Raw genomic sequence first — 19,469 nt, forward strand, 5'->3', positions numbered from 1 at the left:
CCTCCCTCAGCAGCAGGAGGGCTCATCCTCCCGGCACGCAAAGCACAGGCTCTGGCCACCTGTGACAGCAGGGCAGCCCCGGCGGGAGCATCACACGACTGCAACGTGTCCCAGTCCTCCAGCTCCCACTGCCTCGACAGCACCAAGTGACCCAAACATCCCACCACAAATATGCCTACAGCAGTTCCCACAGGATTTTTTTCAGCCTCTAGAAACAAAGGCAACTTTCAGGACATCGGGAAAGCCTTAAAAAGAAGCATAAATTCTTCCCATTCCCTAGCCATCAAGTGGACAGGTTACCTGCAGGGAAAGAAGAATTTCTAAATGTTTGGACAGGAATCAACAAAACAGATCTGGAGACCAAAACACAAACCATCTCTTTCCCTGGCTCCCTGTCTGAATCCCTACTGTTCTCACCTCTTGCTAATTAAGTTCATATAACTGCATTTACACAGCCAAGAAATGGGGCAATTAGCTGCTCACTTCTGGGAGCTCTGCTGGGCTGTTCCCAGGACAGTGCAGCAAGGTCCTGACTGGAACCATCACCAGCTGCGGGTGGAGGAAGGGGGGAGCTCTGCTCACCTGTGTTCTACAAAGGCATCAACAAGCTCTTGCCGGAGACAGCAAAGCTTGTGTCTGTGCTGCTTGGGGAACCCCATTTTCTTACATTCCTCTGGCATCTCCTCCCCTTCAACAGGCAGGAAGTTTAGATCTGGAGGGAAAGTGCGTAGCAGGTCCAGGATGTAGTGACGCCCATCATTGCCAATAATGCCTTTGCACTCCACCGAGGAGCACAGCTCCACCTCCTCATTCTTGTCGTTGAGAACTTTGTGCTTCTGGATCTTCAGCGGCCTGCTGGTCTTCTCCAGCAGCTCCAGGTACTTGGGGTGTGATACAACTGTCTTGCCAAAGTCTATTGACCCATAGATGACGCTCTGTTCCTGCTCCCGCTCCAAGATGCCAGGAATAATAGACTGAGCCGTCACCCTGTAACCTCTGTAATCCACCACGACAGTCCCCAGCGTGTACAGCCCTTCCACATCCACAGCATTGTAGGTCCGCACACCATTGAGGTCATTGGTAGGAGCTACATAAGCAGCAACGTCTCCACCAAAGTCCTTGTAGTGGTCACGGACGTCAAAGCCCAGGCTGAAGAAAATGTTGTTCCAGATGAACATCTGCATCTTGGTCTCCTCGCTGGGATTGATGGCCATGACGTTGCCATCGATGACGGCCATAGCACCTCGTGTTGCTGCTGCAGTGAAGTCGCTGTGAACCTGGAGACACGTGGAGACAAAGCTGGGTCAGGATGGGCCCCCATGCTCCCAGCACCCCGCTCTCAAAGCTCCCTGCAAATTTTTCCTTTGGTCCTCTCCTCCTAATAGCCTTCCAGCATGCAGGAAGGTCCACTGACTTTTACTTCTGTGAGCCTGGCTAGTGGCTTGGATACCAGCCCCAGGAGCTGGAACACAGGCAGCAGAGAAGGGGCTGTGTGAGCAGCTCCCTGCATATCCCAAAGTTACCTTGAAAATGGCTCGTTCTCTCAGCAGCCTCTCAGGCAGGTTCTTGCGTGGCAGCTCCCGTGTCGTCTGCAGCTCCTCGTTCCAGTCTCTGGTCTGAAAGAGGGAGGGAAAGCCTTGTGGGATGCAACGCATTGTGTGGGAAGGGGCTGGCGAGGCAGAAATCCTGCTTCACTAGGCATTTTGGGAGAGAAGGGAGAGGAAGGGGCAAGAATTCAGGCTGCTGTGGAGCTCAGAGGAAGTGACTTAGCAGCAGGAACTAACACACCTCGAGAGTGGACTTTATTCAACAGCAGTTTGGGACAGATCTTGCATCAGCCCAGCCAGTGCAGGGCAGTGTCACTGAAGGGGCAGCACGGTGCAGGTGTCATTAGCCAGTGCTGTGGTCACACTGCAGGCATGTCCTGCCTACAGCCGGCCATTCTTGCCCTGGACCACTTTGTGCTACAAAGCTGCAGCTGAAGCATTTGGAACATTCTGCTCGGAGACACAAGAGCCATTCCAGGCTTGACTGGCACGAGGGAGCAGTCTGCCTCCTGCGCAGTGGCACTCTTCAGAGAAAGGACACGGAATTTATAAACATCCGAGCAGAAGCTGCTCCTCTCAGTTGTTTCTGTGCTCGTGGAGCTGCAGCCTGAGCAGCACAGGCCCTGTAGTCAAGGGCCCTGTGAAGAACAAGGACTCCTGCAAGTTTTCCCTTGATGAGCAAAAGCCTCCCACAAATACCAGAGATTACTTGTTGGAAGTTAGCTTGTTCTTGGCACAGCTGGCAGCAAGACCCTTGCCAGTGTTGTCAGGCAAAGGAAGACCAATACCTGTCCAGGTATGTGCTCCTCGTAGCCCAGTCTAGAAGTGTAAGCATCCTCTGCCCGGACGCAGTCCATGGCGTGCTCTGCTTGTGGAGCCGTCCAGCTGTACACTTGGAAAGGAGTGGCTATCCTCTCAAAAGGGTGTCTCTGAACGCTAGTTTGGGAGAAACAACAATTACACACTTTCCAAAGGAAGAATCCTTTCTATTCCAAGAGAATTTTCCCTGTGCTTTCACACAGGTCCTCACAGGCCCTACAGTGGAAACCCAAGCACTGCCAAAGGGTCTCTCGTGTAATCTGCTCTCAGCAGGGGCTGGGGGCTCATCTGCAGTTAATTCTGGTCAAAGAAGCAATATAATACAGTAATATTTAAATGGCCAGATAGTCACAGTGGTGGCTGGAGGCCACTGCTAATTTCAGCCCTTGTCTAATGTCACTTTCATCTCCTTAATGAAGCAGGAGCAGAGCTCCCGAAAGCCACACAATGTACCTGTCAATCCACACCCTACTGAGCCGAGGCAGTTCATTAAGTGACTCTGAAGAATGACAGGCTTTTGCACAGGACCCACTGTCCTGCAGCAGAACAAATGGTTCCTGCAGCAAGGACGGGAGAATCAAACAATGCCTTATTGTTGTGTTATTATTATAGGAGCTAGAGGAAATTACAGAATATTAACATGCACAGACATGTTTAGAATAACCAACCTCTCTCCACAGGAAGCCTACACAAAGCCCTCATGTGTTACTTTCACTGATATTTATGCTTCAGTCTCTTTTGTGGACTGGGGAGAAGTATGGACTGCTCAGGTTACCAGTGCTGCTGCAGCTCGTGGCCATGCTCCACGACAACTCTGCTGCCCAGGGAGCTGGGCAGTGCACCCACAGCATCCCTTTGCACAAACGTTGTAGCCCAGCTCCAGGCTCGCTCTCCCACTGTGCAAATTGTCCCACGTGTTCAGTCTGCAGCACAGACAGAACACCTGCATTCCAGGTAAGCCCCAGAACTGAGACTCCCATGGCAGCAGAATGCTGTCATATCCCCCCTTTGCTTCAGGCAGAACTGAAACAGTAAATCTACATGCTGTAAGCAAGAGTCACTGGGGAGCTACAGCCAAGAGGAATCATGCAGTGGATACTGGTTGGGACTCTGGGATTCCACTGGCCCCTGTCACTGCTGTGCTGAACACCACAGACAGGCACAGCAGCTCTGACAGCTCCGTGCTGCTCAAGGAACTGGAGAGGAAGAAGCACCGCTACCGTTTCTTCTGCAGGGCAGAGAAGTTTTTTTTGAAGGTAGGGCTGATCTGGTTAAGTAGTTCCACCAAGGAATGACTGAGAAAACTGGGATTTGCAGGTTTGGGATTGAAGTTGTATGCAGTAGACCTGCAAGAGAAAAAAAAGAAAGTCACAAGCCATTGTGATACCTGAGACTTCCCACACCCTAGGAACATGACTGAGAGCTCTTCATACTGCACGGTATCAAAGGCTGCACCACGTGCCTTTGCCTGCAAAATGGGAGACCATGGGGCAAAGAGGCAGATGGGCAGCAAGGACACTATCCAGGCTCCCCGCATGGAACAGCCAGTAACCCTGTACCTGGCCCTGATGATTTTCTAATTTAGACCTTCTTCAGCATCCCCAGGATCAAGAGAAGCTTCTATTTTTATAGCTGGGAAGGACTCATTTCACAGAACTTCCCAAACACACCAAAGGTGCTTTTGCTTAACAGAGAACCCCCTCAGCACAGCCGCTCCAACAGGCACAGCCACAACAGCCTCTCTCAGTTACCATTAAAAAAAAAAAAAGAAATTATTTCTAGTCAAATCTGCACCCAGCTCAGGGAGTTCTGACAGGCTGTGCATTTGCTTTAGGGCAAAATGGGATAGTTGCAATAGTCAGGAAGGAATTTCCTCCCAACTCAAAATGCTCTAAGTAGCTGATGACATTATGGGATGTTTAAACTTTCCCTAAAGCATCAGGCATTTAGCCACTGCGGAGAAGTGGCACCAGGCATAACTGAACAGCCCAATCCAGTATAGCAGCTCCCACAACCCATGTGAGCAGCAAATTAAAATGGGCTGTTTCTGCCAAAGACAAAAAAAAAAAAAAAAAAGCTGCAACTGTTTGTTAGTGAGTTGTTTTCCAGTTGGCTGCTGCAGGGCAGGACAGGAAGAATCTCAGTTACTCACTGATTCAAGTAAAATCCCCGAGTGGAGGCAGTGATACTGACGTGCCGATCCTCCACCGTGATGACGTACAAATACATGAGGTCCCCGTGCATCTTCCGGTTACCGGGGGGAGGGTTCCAGCCACTCATTGTCAATACCTTTAGGCACTGCAAAGGCTACAGTAGAACACAACAGAAGCAACTCCTGTCAGCAGGAATTAATTTCTTTAAGTCATTCAGCGTACACGCCAGATCCCTTTTACCTGCTGCCCTTGCTTGATTCCAGAAACAGAGCTTACAAACGCACCTGGTCTCCAGAGCACAGCTTCCTGAGCCCTCTGCAGTCCACTAGTTTGCCTTTCACACCGCAAGACATGGGTGAAAGCAGACACCCTGGGCCTTTGGGCTGCACAGGGTATGGATTTCTTGCTGTACTTGTTTTCAAATGGCAGCTAAGGGCAATCTGTAGTGATCTGCAGATCCTGCCTCCAGGACTTTGCAGTGGAACGCTGCTTTCCCTTCTCTGCCACCCATCCCAGCAAGTCTGGCCCTTCCACACTCTGCAGATGTCCAGACTCCATGTCCAGTGTTTTGCACACCAGCCTCCTGGACTTTATTCTTTTGGCTATCCCAGCACTCGTTAAGCACCAAGCAGAGCAAATCCCAAAGTCCACTTCAACTCAGGTTTCAATCCCTGACCACCAGTTTGCTCAGAGGAATGTGCCAACAGCTGTTTCAATGACACAGGAGAACTCTACCTTCCAGTCTCTGTTCTGGGGCTGAAGGGCACACAAGGGCCTCTCTTTGCTACCTGGCAGGATATGTTCAGGAGGGGTGCAGTCAATTTGTTCCATTTCGGTACCTTTCTTCTTCCGTTTTCCACTGTCTAGAACAGACAGAGACATAAAGTCAGTTCTGAAAAGTGCAGCATTCCCTCCTCCAGTCAGCACTCAAGGAGGGATGCAGAAGTGCTCCAAGTGTTCTCTGCACTCCCAAATGACACGGGACAGCTGATACTGTGTGTTTAACTAAGCAAGGAGTGAGGGAATGAAACCCCTGACCACACCAGAGAAGTCTTTTTGACCCATACCTCCCAGGTCTCCTTCAGTGAAGACACTCAGGAAGGACAATGAGTTACAGTCCACACCATTGAAAGCATCTGATGGGTCGAGACTCTTCAGAAGGTCCCGAATGTGGCGCACGTGTATCCTGGCTTCTCGCACTGTGTATGGCTCTGATGAGCAAAAGGTGAGGAAAGAAACTGGAATTACACAGTTGCTCACCCCTTTGGTACACAGGTCTCAAAACAGAACCACAGGAAAGGGCTGACAGGTGGCCAAAATCACTCCCTAAGAAAACCCTCACTCATTCCCTCCCAAGTCTGAAGGAACTTGCCTTCCACCACTTTCAGCAGCGAGCCCTCCTGCAGCCCTTCAATTGTCTTCAGCTCAGCAAAGTTATCCAGGACGTTGCCATCCAGCTGCAGGGAGAAGCAGGTCCGATGGCAGGTATCCTCCCGGTCCATCAAAACTTGATGGATTTCTTGCACCATCTCTTGAGGAGAAACCTTAAGAAGGTAAGAACCCAGACAATTATCCTTTACCCTCCCCCATGTTCTTGCCAAACTTTGCCCCTCAGCTGCTGTATCAAGAGCCTCTCAGACCTCTCCAGGCTTGGAAAGGCAGACTCTACCTCCCTTTCCAGGAAGATCACTTCTGCTCCTGCTGGGAGGGCACTGTCACCTCTAGCAGGGTCAGCCCCCTGAGTTCCACCCCGCAGGGCTTGGCACCCAGAGATGTAACAGCCAGGCACTGCACCGAGCACGCGGCATGGGACAGAGGTGACAGAGGGCAGTGAAGGAATAGAAGGTGGTGGGGGAAACAGAGGGTTCTTCCTTAATCCATTGACACCACATTTGTGGTGAGGCCTTGAATGAGGCACATGGAAAACAGCCCATTTCCTCCTCCCTGTGTGGTGTGTCTGTGCCAGTGCCACACAGCCCAGCTGAGGCCGGAGCCGCCCTGGCTGGAACACTGGGGCTGCTCCCCCACCTCCCTGCTCTGCTCCAGCACTGCTGACACTGCTCCAAAACCTGGAGGACTCGGGGTAGTTTACATAAGCTGCTGTAAACAACACGGCCTGCTATTATTAGCCTATTAAAACTAACAGCCGGGGGGATTTTAAGGAGACAAAAAGCCAGTCTGAGACACAGCTACTTCCACAGGGGATGGGATTTTGCTGCACTCTCTCCTGGTCTTGGGGAGATCAGAACTTCCCACTGGGTTTAGATTCCAGATGCTTCTCTCCAAAATTAGAGATACTTCATTCAAATAGTTTTTGGTGAAGTATCAAGCTAAATGGGACCATGAACCAGGCCGGTCAGAGCCCATCCCGATCTGGTGGCACGTCACTGCCCATATGACATGAGGCAGAGCTCTCCATGCAGAGGGAAGTGGAGACTGCATCGTTCCCTTGGTCTTCAGGCCGGTGCTTGAGCTCCCTGAGCTGTGTTAGCACCTGTCACTGCACCAAACCCAGGCTGGCCTGCAGGAGCATCATGTCATAACTGCTGAGCAAGCAAGGGATTTTCCCTTCCTTAGTCAGGCCCAGAAATCATGTTTTCACAACACTTCTTTAAAACAGCCCAGAAGTGGGAAGGCCGTTTTCCCTGTGCTCAGCTCCACACCCAAGCCCCTCTGACGGACAAAGAGCTACACCTCAGTGAGTTCTCCTTTCCCTTGCTCCACACCTGGGATCCAGAATGAAACACCCTCCCTATCCTTGCAATGCCCAGGCAGGCCTGGGCTAGGCAACCTCTTGCTCACGTCTCTTCTTCCTTCGTTTCTCTCAAAGGCACTGGCCAGGCACTCTCTCTCCTGCACCCTCCACCCTTTGCTGCACCCTTCTCCACTTAGTCCTGGTCAGAAGGTAGACAGGTCAGGGAGCTGTGAGCAGCCTGAAGGTACTGTCCAGACTGTGGGGGCTAACAGGGGCCTTCCCAGGCACTGCCTCCTTCCCTGCCTGCCTGGCTGCACGGATCCAGCTCAAATACTTCCCACCACCTCTTTTCCCTTCCCCAGGTGGTGAGGGCAGGTACCTGCAGGGAAAAGGGCTCTATCCCTGGTGCACAGATCTTGACAGTAAATCCTGTATCTTGTATGACGATGACCTCCTGGTCATTCCCATCGTCTCCCGGGTCAGCCTCCTCATGGCCATTCTGCCTGGCATCCTTCTCGCCCTTGAGGCTGTCATGCAGGCCGCTGCCATTCATCAGTGCCACGCCAGACGGGTGCTCTGGGCAAGAAGAGAAGGGTTTAGACAGGGTCCTCTCCGAGGCACTGCAGAGGCTGGCTCGGACATCGGCCAGGGGCTAAAAGGCAGGAAGGGTTTTATTCTGCACTTGCTGTTTACTAGACAGAGGTGTGCCAGGCCCTTCCCCTTCTTTCCTCACAGCATTATTAAGGTGCTCTCGCTTGCCTGTGGTGTTTGCATCTTCCACAAACCATGTGCAGAGAGGGGAGGGAAGGAGAGCAGAAAGGATGGGTCAGTGTACACCACACTGAGCTGTCTTAAAAAGCCTCTTAATTAAAGAAAAAAAGGGTGTGTGGTGCTTTGCGACCTGGAGGCAGCTGTAACCTCTGCACTGACAAGTTAAAGAGCAGAGAGGGAGAGGAGGCGAGCAGCTGCCGGCACCGCTGCGTCACGTGGCAGCCCACTTACTCCACAGGCACACAAACAGCTCCCACACCCCTGCCCACATCTGGCCACCCTCTGCATTTCCAAATACTTTGCAGAGATCCCATGGTGCCAGGGCGAGGCTTTGCCTGAGCAATTTTATTAAAGAAAATGGTGACGACATTTTAAGTGCTCATTTAGACAGGTGCGTCACAGGGCTGGGAGCTCTCTGCACCTACCTCACCGATCCACAATGGTTTGTTTTCTTTTCCAATACAGTGGATAGTGTCAGAGAGCTGATAATATCTAGGAAGCTGCCAGTCTCCTAGAGCAGCCTACATCCTCTGAACCAGGCTGGGGACCACACTAAAGAGGACTAAGGGGCTTCCAGGAGAAGTTGTAGAAAGAGCCGCTGATAGCAACTCTGGGAGAGGGCAGAGTACCCCTTGCCCCCAGCCTGCCAGGCTGGTGCCCCAGGGGCACCACACCGCCCCACACACCCGGGGCAGTGGGTGCTGGAGCACAGCAGGCATCATGTCCCTCAGGCTGTGCTCCCAGCAGGGCTGGCCCAGCACGGCCGCATCCTCCGCTGGACCCCCAAGGTCACACGCAGCAGTTCCAGCTCCGTGCTCTCAGGCACCCACTTGAAGGCAGCACAGATGGAGCAGATGGGGCGCTCTCCCAGGCAGCAGAAACAGCCTTTCTGAAAGGCTGCACAGGCTCAGGACAGCTCCAAGTCAGGCTAATGCCTCCAGGCTGCAGCCCTGCAGCCATCTCCACCTGGCAGGTCTCTCTCCTCATCCTCACCTCCCAGCAAGGCACCAGTTCCCCACTTCAGGGGAAATGGCAGCTCAGCCTCTCTCACCTCACCGACTGGCACTGTGGCTTGAGGAGCTACAGCTGTCACAGCCAGTTCTTCCCCATCAGCCCCAACTCCTCCTGTAGCCCAAAGAAGTCATGCAGCCTTCACTTCACCATAATCCAGAACAGGGATGGCATCACCATATCCCCCTGCACACCTCTGGAGCACAGCATGAGGCTGCAGCAACAGGCCCTGCAAAAGCATCCCTGGAAGGTCATGCCCCTGGCTCCAGACTACAACTGCCAACAGCAAACCCTCAGAGATGACTGTCAGGGCTGACTTAGGACATCGTGAAAGGGCAGAAAATGCAACGAGAGCACACCCATTCTAAAAGGCAGGAGGTAGCAGAGCTACCTCATGCAGCCTCAGCTGCCTTCAGCAGCTCAGTGGCTGCTGCTCACGGTGCCTGTCACTGTGCATATGTCCCCAGCACCCGCTGCTCATTTCTTTGACAGATGAAGCCACGGGCGAGTCAGACAAGAGGCCTGGCCCTGGCTCCAGCAAGCTGCTGTCATGCTAGAAAGGAGGAAGAAAAGCTCCATGCAAGAGTGCCTCAAGAGATGTGGTTTCAGAAAAACCACACCATGCCCAAAGGGCTGGGGAGAGCCCCTCGTCACACCCTACAGCCAGCACAGCCATACTCCTGGACTGCCTGAACATGTGGGGATCTGGAGGGAATGCAGACAAGCCACCACGGAAATGCTACACCTGGGGCTACTGGTACTGCAGACAGGATGACCTGCCAGGTGCCCAAGCCAGGCTTGGCCCAGCCCCTGCCCACCCAAGCAGGGCAGGATCACTGAACTTCTGTTCCTGCTGTGGCAGCCAGAAAGGAGGCAGAATTTGGCTGAAAGGAAGACAGGCATTGCAACCCATGCACACGCCAGTCTGGAGCACAGCAAACACCTTCAGCAGCAAAGCAAAGCAAGACAGGAAAATCTGAATGCAGCAAGGGAAAGTCACCAATCAGGACCACACTTCTGCTTTTCACTGCTCAGTGGTGTCAGATCCACAAACTACCAAGTGTTTCAGAAATCAGAAGACTGTTCCTAGTCTGCAGAAATACAAGATGCTCACGCCTTCTTTCCCTTACTTGAATGAAGGCACAGCTCTGCACTTTGTGACAAGAGACACGTAGAGGCAACACCTTCATGCCTCCTTATGCCAGAGGATCCAGCTCCAACCAGCAGAGTCTTACGTTTAGAAACAGAAGTTAAGTCTAGACTGAGAAAGATCTGCTGTGCAGCAGGTTAACCCTCGGATGTGAGCCAGGCAAGGCTTTCCAGAGGGGTTCCGTAATAAACGGGTATGTTTGAAGGAAGCTGGCTAGGAGGCTGTGCTGCCTGCCGGGTGCTGACTCACCACATGTGCTCCCTGAGGGAAGCAGAGCTGCACCCACCTGCCTTAAAGTGGGTCACCGGTTCCTCCCACCCGCCGCAGCCTGACTGTGCCGCAGCCTCAGTAGTGCCGGTGCAGAGGCAGGCACATCATGGGGCACTCGTGGATTTCACAGGATTTCAGCCTACTCCAGATGGTAGGAGGAGGCACAGGAAGACCTTAGAGACACCTGCAGAGACCTCTCTCCTGTTCCTTGCTCTCACTTGAAGAGCTGTGTCTGGCTGCCAGCTCTCGCTGCCATGCGCTGCACCCCGGATGGCTCAGGGAAGGTGTCTGAGTCACAGGGAAGCAGTTCCACCCGCTCCGGGGGCAAACCCGGCCGCTCCTCCCGCTCACCGCCCTGCTCACTGCTGCAGACCGAGATCCCTGCCGGAGCACGTCGGCCTCGAGATGCACGTTTGTGGTCTCGACCCAAGGCTGTGACCTCTGGTCTCCCCTGTCATTCCAAGGGATGCGCCTGTGTCCCAGCAAGGACCCTTCTCCTGCACTCCACCTGCAGTTTGTACCTGCAGGTGTGGTGGAGGCTGCTGGGCTCTGGCCCGTGCTGGCTGGCAGCCGAGCTGTGACACGATGCTCTCATTGCTGCCCTGGGCACAGCATGAGCAGTCCCTGCAGAGCAGAGCAGAGCAGGAGGCAGCCGGGCACTGCACCGGGGCCACGCTCGCCCGTCTGCGGTCACACCTGGCACAAAGGATCACACTGAGGATTAGGTTTCATCTCTGTGTCTCGACAAGGAGTTCACACGCCAAGGTGACAGGGCCTGCTTTAATCACGCTTCCTATTTACAGCCAGGCTGCAGTGGCAGGCACCTGGTGACCCTGAGTGCTCAGATCCCAGTGTGGGGGAGGGCACACACCTGAACCCGAAACCTGCTGGCTGCACACCATGATAGACAGCACAGATCCTGGGAACAGCTAGTTAATAACTAATTTATGTTCAAACAAATCTTCTAAACCAAAGTCAGACACAAATCCTTTTCGAAGATTATCAGATCAAGAAGTCAGCGACATTACGTTGCTGGCAGCTAGCCTGGTCTGCAGGGACTGTTCTGTCAGTGAGGAGTTTCCTTCCCTACTACTAGAAATTGTTAGAGGGACGAAACTAAAAATTAAACCCCCTACCTTTTCCAGCACCAACTTTTGGAATGCATTTCTTATTATCAGCTCCAGTGCCATTTTGAGGGGCCAATTCCTGCCTTTCCCTCGTCAAAGGTATTTCGAATTCCAAGCAGTGTAACACAGTTTCTACAGTCCCCCAAGCAGCTGTAGCCTGAACACCTGCCACTGGTGTGCCAATGGGCACAGGGAAAGCAAACAGGTTGCTAAACCACAAACTAAGCCACAGGTCAGTCACACTACACATCCCCTCATGCCACCAGGTACACCACAAGACAGCATTTGAGACCAAAATTCAGCCACTGCACACAAATTGAACAAAAAATATAGTGAGAGGCAAAATTTGACCTCGTGATTAAAAAATAAACTGTTCCTCATATCCTCAAAGTCCTGGTGAGGACAAAAGCCTCTCTGAGTTACCATTTGGTATCCCCCAAGAAAAGCTGGTGTGGACACCAGCCGTGCTGTGCCAGTTTGTGGAGAAGTGGGGAAGGAGGAAAGCCAGATGCAGCCGAGTGTGGCCCCTCACAGCTGCACACTCCCACCCAAGCTGCTGCAAGCTGGGCTGGGCAGATGTGCTCCCATCCTTTACAAGGACCATGTTTGCAGTCACAAACAAAAGAGGGATTTGCCTTATGAATTGAGAAAAAGATAAGCAAAACGTCCTTAAGTTTCCTTTGCTGACATGGACAGGGCACAAACAGGTGCCTCTGTGGTACACACCCAGGTGGGATACCTCGCCACCTCCCTCCTCCTCCTTCTGCCGTGAAGTTAAAGTGTCACCTCTGCTCCCCTCCCCTCTCCTTTGTGCTGCCCCATCCCATGGGCACACACAGCCACCCACCCCCGTTAAGGGCATACAGTATTTTGGCTCCATGCAGCAGGACAGAGCCCTTGGGACTGAGCTGAGCACCTGGGAGAAGGAGCTTCTTTTTCCCCCTCTTCTTCTTCTGCTGCTGCTGCTTTGAGGGCAGAACCTGTGCCTGGGAATCAAGAGGGCAGCTTGACCTTCTGCTGGGGCAGGTGGTAGGCTCTGTCACAAAACCAGCACTTGTGTCCCGAGCCTTAGGTGACACCTCACCGGGGGGGACAGGCAGCACAACTGCACTTGGAGCCGGCAGGGTTTTCCCCGCACTTGCTGGCAGAGCAGAGGACAGCATCCCAGGGCTCCCTGGGGAAGGTGCAGGACCTCTGCACTCCAGCACACCGTCTGGAGCCACTGGGGTTGTGTCTAAGCGCACGGCCGCTCGCCCCTCGCCGTGGCCCTGGCCAGCGGAATGCGCTCCAGAGCCCGCGTCGCTGTCAGCTGCTGCCACGTGCTCCTCCCGGCGGCAGGATCTGTGGGCTAAGCCTCTGTCCTCAAGTTTCACACAGCTCTGGCAGGCCTCAAGTGACTGAGCATGATCAACCAGCCCTGCCGGCCTGTCCCCAAGGTCGGCTGGAAGGACAGTCACTGCATGGGATGCCTCTGTCCGCTGGAGCAGGCCAACTGTGCCAACGCCAGGGCTCAAACTGCTCTTATCACAAACTGTCACCATTCCTTCTTTGTCCTTGGTCTCAGATAGGTCTTGAATGTATTTGGTGCCCTTCTGCAGGTTTCCAGTCACTGCCTCACTGGGGATGATGTCTGGATACAGCCCAGCACACTGGGCAGCTTCTGGCATCTCCGAGAAGACAGTGCAGCTTGTGGGAGACTTTGGCAAGAGGGGCGACCTCTCGTCAGGTGAGCCAGAGCTGCGTGGCTGGAAGAGGAGATCGGTGACTTGCCTGCAGCAGTTTGCAAAAAGGCTGTTTCCCATGCCTGGCTCATGCAGCGTGGATCAGAGCAGTCAGCTGTGCTTCACACATACACGGAAGTCCCCACAAGGCACACTCCCACGCACAGCCCGTGCCCTCCGCTGCCTTCTTGCAGTCAGATGCCTTCTCCAAAAAGAATGCCTACTTGGCCCCAGGGTGGCAGGACACAAGAGGACCAGCAGCTGCCTCCGCACAGGATCCCACGTCCCGTGTGCTCACCAGAACTGAATGCTGGGCTTGCAGCAGCTCCCCCAGAACGTTGCCTGGAGACCTTCATCCACCGCACGCCTTCGCCCCTGTCCCCAGCTGCCACAACACCCGCCAGGCCTGGAGCAGCTCCCGCAGCTGCAGCTCTCCTCTCCTCTCCTGCCGTGCCGCAGCACAGCCGGGCTCTGACAGGTTCCCAGGCACTCACAGGGGGATGCTGGCTGGGGTTGGAGTGGTTATAAATAGCCCGATCTCGAGTGCCACACCAGTGCAGCCTGGGACGAGTGCTGTGCCAAACCTGAGCAAGTGAGATGCATTGAATTACAAGGCGAGGGCAGTTACTATGGCACGCCCAGGCCCAGCACAGCCATCCATACTAAGCAGGCGAGCACAAAGCATTCAGGCAGTGAACCAGTAAGTAGTTTCTAGACGAATTTTCTCTCTTCTCACGCTGCTCTGCCATATCAAACACAAACAAACCACAAAACCACACATACAATCCCCCAACACCTCGCCTCTCTCCATGCTACTTTAAGAAAATCATGGCAACTGAAGCAGTTTTATTATGGAACTGGAGCTTTCTCCAAGCACCAGGGGAGGCTGCAGCCAAATAGGGCATTGCTCACCTCCAGTGAGGCTGTGCCACAGCCGCCTGCTCCTCACCCTCCATCAGCAGCATCATCCAGGCCTCAGAGCCCCTCTGCACACCTGTGTGCATCCCCTGTGCTGGCACGCATGCTGCTCCACTCTCAGCCACATGGGCCCTTTGGTGGTCCCTGTTTCGTGGGACACACACGAAGAGCCAGATCTTTCAAACATGATGTGATGTGTAAGAGCTGCAGCCTAAACAGACCAGCCTTGGACCCGCCTGGGAAAGCTTTCGTGAGCACTCAGCACGGCTTCATGGGCGGGAAGGGACACAACTCTGCACCAAGCAGAAGAAAATTACATGCTACATCCCTAGCACAAAAACATCAGAACCACAACAAAGTCAGGACCACATAGCTCATGTGGTCCCTGCTCAAGGCCAACACAGCACATGCAGAGACAGGGCAAGCCCCTCTCCAACAGCAGCCCCAGTAAGGCCCAGGAGCAGCCCCTGGAGTCAGCCAGCCCCTTTCCAGGAGAAACTGAGAAACAGACCAGCAGCTCTCCACAGAAACCCTGGCCAGCTTCTGCTGTCCTTTTAAAGGGAAAAGGAATTGGAAGAGAAGTCTCTCCCACTCCAACTCATTTGAGCTCCTGTCCCAGTAAGCAAGGAACCCTCAGGACCACCACAGTCACTCCTCCGGCACAGGACAGGCCTTGGAGCCCCACGATCGGGTACCCCTCAGTCCCATGAGCCAGCACTTTCAGATCACGAGTATCATGTTTTTCTTGTGATTTGTGATTTTTGAAGGAGTTCACATGCACTGACAGCTTCAACTCTTCCTCCTTACCAAGAGACCTCTGGGAAGAGGAGAAATCTCTGAGAAGCACCTGGTCAGGTCTCATGAAGCTGAGCTGCACTTCTTCGACTCCAGCCAAAGCAAGCTCACAGCAGTGTGTACGTGTCAGCTCTAACCTGTGAAGGCTGGTGTCAGTACAACAAATGCAAATTTAATTTTAGCTGAATAATAAATGAAACTAAATTAATACTTTAATGAATCCAAATAAATTGACTAAATGAATAGGCCAGAGATGGCCCTAATGAAAACATTTCTGCAGGATATCCCGTCGGGGAGGTGGGAGACTTGGAGTTGCCTCCCTCTACCTCCTCTGAGGAAACCACAGCTTCCCAGGAACTTCCAGCACTTTAGGTACAACAAGGACTTCTTTTAATAAGTGAAACATTAGAGTTGCTCTACCGCCATCATCAAACTCAAATTGATTCTCAGACCATCTGTGGGCAAAGGTACAAGCTCTGCATTTATTTCTCAGCAGCTTCACACCACTGGGACCAGCTCACAGAGAGAGCAGAGCATGGTGAAGCTGCAGTCTGCGGTGCTCTCGGCAGGGCCAAGCCCCAGGATATCCATGGGGTCTCACAGCTGCTGGCTCAAGCACTTACAGGTGCTTATATGCTTTGTGCTTTGCATCTGGCACCCTGAGTTACCCACCCTGCATTCTCCACATCTGGTAACTACATTTAAATTCATTTGTAAACTTTCTGTCTGGTCAAAACTTTTCAGGATCCTAGCCTTGAAGCTGACTGTCTGGGTGACCCTGCTACAATAACATGCAATTCAAACATCACAGAAATCAGGTGCTAAGAGTAGAACTAATGCAAAGTGCAAAGATCAGCACCAACAAAAACATTAATGGTGTCAGGAGAAGCATGTTTCTCAAATTTCAGGAGAACTGAAGGAAGGAATTGTACTTCAGACAGAAACCAAGAACCCGCCGATGATTCTCCAAATCTCTGTGCCTTACTCTTGCACATACCTTAGTTCCAGAAAGCTACTGGGACAGCAAGAGCAGAGAACTAACCTGTTGGTCTCTGGGGAGGGTTTGCAAGGGAGATCTGACAGCTGTGATGTCCTCAGCAGCTCCGGCTGCCTTCCTGTGCCCCGCAGCGCAGCTGTGCCCATCGGCCACAGCCGCCCTGGCCACCCCACGCCGGCTGCCCAGGCCACACACAGCTCTGGGGACATGGCTGGGTGCCTGCTCCTGCAAGAGTGTGCTGCCAGCAGCAGCCTGGGAAACCTGCCTGTCCCATAGGAACCCCTCTGCCAGGGACATGGAGTGATCCCACCCTACCTCGCACAGTGCCCTAACCCGAGCTGACCACAGCCCACCTCAGCCCCAGCCCAACCTGCAGCTGAGCTTCCAGGCTGTGGAGACTTCGCAGGCTCCAGGGACACCAACAGCAAAGACAGAGCACGCAGGACACTCAGCACGGCACAGCTTGCTAACAGCCAGGATCCACGTTACCATTCCCAGTCTCATCCAGCCCCAAGGGCAGGAGGGTGGCTAGCGGGGAACCTGGGAAGCAGGGCTGGTGTCAGGCTGATCTGACCCGCTGGAGCACTGGGCAAGATTAATGATCCTGCAGTTTTACATCTTTGGATGTAACTACATACAACTTCTCTGAGCCTGCAGCCTCTTCAACAGCTTGCAGTAGAGATTTTCTCTTTAAAGTGAAAGACAAACTAAGGAAATGCTTTTTATGAAAATATGTCGTTACTCCAATATCACTTATAGGGAACCTTGCTTCAGTGGTCCATTTCATGGGATTTTTCCCTTTAAACTGGTCAAGTGGCTGCTGAGCACCACAGCAGTTATTTCTTTAGCTGGAGGAAAGAACATGCACTTCTGCAAGCATAGATCTGCTTCCCCAACCAAAGAGGGAAGGTTTGTCCACTGTGCAAGTGCCTTTACGCCAGCCTGTCAGGAAAATAGCAGATAACTGCCCGTCCCAGACTCAATAACCTTAGAAAGGCAGAATGCAACAGAAAGCTCCACTGGCAAAGGGGCATGTGCGAGCTCTGCAATCAACCATGCATTAGCAAAAAGCTAATCCCGAGATAGCCTTGCTACTATGGCAAAAACCTGACCTACTGCCAAGAGTGACAGCCACTGCCACCACAGGAGTAACCACATGTTGGTTTTCATCTTTGGCACGCTGTCCAAGCACTGCCCCAAGGACTGTCATTGCTTCTCAAATGCAAATAAAAAAATGCATGAACTTCAGACCTGTAAAGCTTCTAGAAATAACTTTCCAGCACAACCAATGGAGCACAATGCAGGAAAGTAAAGCAAGTGCTGGGAAGCTGCGCCAGGAGAGGGGTGTGCTGCCAAGTTTAGTCATGTACAGACAACGAAGGTAAACACAGGACTCTGCAACACGGTGCTGGTTTTACCGTGCACGAGGCAGTTCTGAGTCTGCAGGTGGATTTATCCCAGTGCATGTTCCTGACCTACTTACTTCCACTTTTCAGCTGGGAAACCCAGGAGCAAGGCTGCTCAGGCAGAGCAAGAGAGCTTCCAGTGGGAGCTCAGCTCTTACCCACTGACAGAACTGCCCCGAACATGATCCCCTCTGGTTCCCATCCCTCATCTGGCCATACAGATGCTGTGTTATCACACTCTTTTCCTCTTCTTAACCTTGTAGCAGTGATCAGACTTCTCTTGCACAACTTTTCTCCAACTGTCCCCCCACAAGCCTGTTAGAGCTGCATATTAAAACCCCGACTGCCAGCAATTCAGCCCTTTCCAAAACACCGGCAAACCTCCAAGGTCGGGCAACAGATAGTGATAGCAGATTCCCAGATTAAGAATCAGCCTTCTGACCTTGTTGCTAACGCACAGCTACACTTGCCTCCACAGCAGTTTGCCATTAACACCTGCATTCTCCGCTGCTCTAACAGAAGATGTGGCTGAGTGCAGGGGTGGCTGGGGAGCTCAGGGACAGAGGGATTGAGCTAGGAAAAAACAGACCTGGGCAAGGGAAGGTTGAAAGGCATTTTATGGTTGCTAGAAGCACTGCTAAACTTGTATGTGGGAAACTTGTTCTAAGGCCATGAAGACTGTAGGAATAAAAATAATCCAAGAAACGCTGCACACAATGGCTCTCTCTGATCTCACACTAGCTGACAGGAAAGGTAACTTAACCCAAAACTGCACCCATCAGAAATCTTTATAGGAACCCCAATTGTCCATGCTTTTGTGTTTCTGCACTCAGGACAGAGTAGTCTCAACAGTTTCTAGCTGGGGGTAGAGAGCAGCAGCCATCAGCCCTCTCACCTGGCACAGAGCCCAGCACCCCAGCCTGGGTGCCTGGCACAGCTCAGGGGTGGGTTTCTGCAGCGAGGAGCCCACTCGCAGCCTGCCCATGGCTCCAGGTCCTGACAGCTGCCTTCAGACACAGCCAGTGCCTACACGGGTGCTCTGCAGGCCACACACAGCGGTGGGAGCACCAGAGTGGGGCCCGACTGCCCCTGGCCCAGGAACCAGAGCTCGTGAGGCCGATGCCAAGGTGGCCAGGCTGATCCCGCTCCCCTGGAACCTGGCTCCCTGATGAGACCTTCCTCTGCTCCTCCCCAGATCCCACGTGAGCAATTGTGCACTGCCGAAACACATGAAGGATTTTTCCACCTTCCATCCTCCCTCAGCAATCAATTGTGGCCAGAGAGGCAGGGATTACACTTCATAACTTTTTAACCCAGTTGCTGGCACTGCAGGCGTGTTCTTGCTTCAAAATCCAGCACGTGGCTGAGAGGGGGAGACTATCAGCACTGAGTTTCCCACTCTTGAACTGCATCCAACCTGCTCCACTACCAAATGCCAGTGAACTTTGCTTTAGGTGACAAACTTCAAAAATCCACCTCGACACCATAAAATTGGGGGGGATGGAAGCGACATGTGGGTCAATCAGGGGATTTGTGTGCCTCAGGATGAAGATCAGCCACAAGGCACGCTGCTTCTACCCCTCTTGCTTGTACTTTAGAGATCACAAAAAAGCTGAGGCTGAGATGGGAGCTTAGGCTTTTAAGTTCTTTAAAGATAGGAAGCATGAAACTGAGCAAACCCGGGGCAGGTGGAAACATCTCAGGGTCGGTGCCGGCCCGGGAGCTGGCACTGAGAACAGTCAGGAGCTGCACCTTGTTCCTGGCTAAGCCACTCAGGTTCCGACACAGAGCAAGAACAGCCAGCAAATAACTAGTTAAAACCTGCAATTTCCATCTGAGATATCGAACAAGCCTCTGCCCTTTCTAGGAAAGCTCTTGCTCCTGAGTATTTTTTAACATGTCAGTGGCGCCCGCAGCCCAAACTTCCAGGAGGATCCAGCCGTCTGCTGCCCACCAGCCCCGGGACACCCATGTCCGTGCGTGGGCAGCAGCACGCGGTGCCCGGAACGAACTCCGCTCCCGCACCCCGGGCCGGGAGCGCCCGCCGCCGCCCACCCGCTCCCCGGAGCGGCCCCGGCAGAGGCTTGTT

The 19,469-nt window shown here is 53.1% G+C and overlaps 1 protein-coding gene across 2 annotated transcripts in view; it reads right to left on the reverse strand.

Moving 5' to 3' along the window:
* CLUH (clustered mitochondria homolog) overlaps positions 1–15,059 on the reverse strand; it is a 29,668-nt gene extending 14,609 nt beyond the window's left edge. Inside the window, exons 1-10 of one of the 2 annotated variants that reach the window (XM_042026520.1) lie at positions 14,990–15,059; positions 7,594–7,790; positions 5,892–6,063; positions 5,587–5,730; positions 5,255–5,382; positions 4,519–4,673; positions 3,587–3,712; positions 2,336–2,483; positions 1,524–1,616; positions 583–1,277 (exon numbers count right to left, since the gene is read on the reverse strand). In XM_042026520.1, coding sequence (XP_041882454.1) covers positions 583–1,277; positions 1,524–1,616; positions 2,336–2,483; positions 3,587–3,712; positions 4,519–4,673; positions 5,255–5,382; positions 5,587–5,730; positions 5,892–6,063; positions 7,594–7,790; positions 14,990–15,044 — 1,913 coding nt within the window. In that variant the 5' untranslated portion in view covers positions 15,045–15,059. Of the gene's footprint in view, positions 1–582; positions 1,278–1,523; positions 1,617–2,335; positions 2,484–3,586; positions 3,713–4,518; positions 4,674–5,254; positions 5,383–5,586; positions 5,731–5,891; positions 6,064–7,593; positions 7,791–12,459; positions 13,361–14,989 lie in introns of those variants that run through there. The other variant, XM_042026521.1, reaches the window with a different exon arrangement.
* Positions 15,060–19,469: the final 4,410 nt, after the last annotated feature.

This window comes from Corvus kubaryi, unplaced genomic scaffold (genome assembly GCF_017639235.1).
Source record: "Corvus kubaryi isolate FWS band 111438036 unplaced genomic scaffold, C.kubaryi_AGA036_p1.0 37284, whole genome shotgun sequence".
Lineage (NCBI taxonomy): Eukaryota > Metazoa > Chordata > Aves > Passeriformes > Corvidae > Corvus > Corvus kubaryi.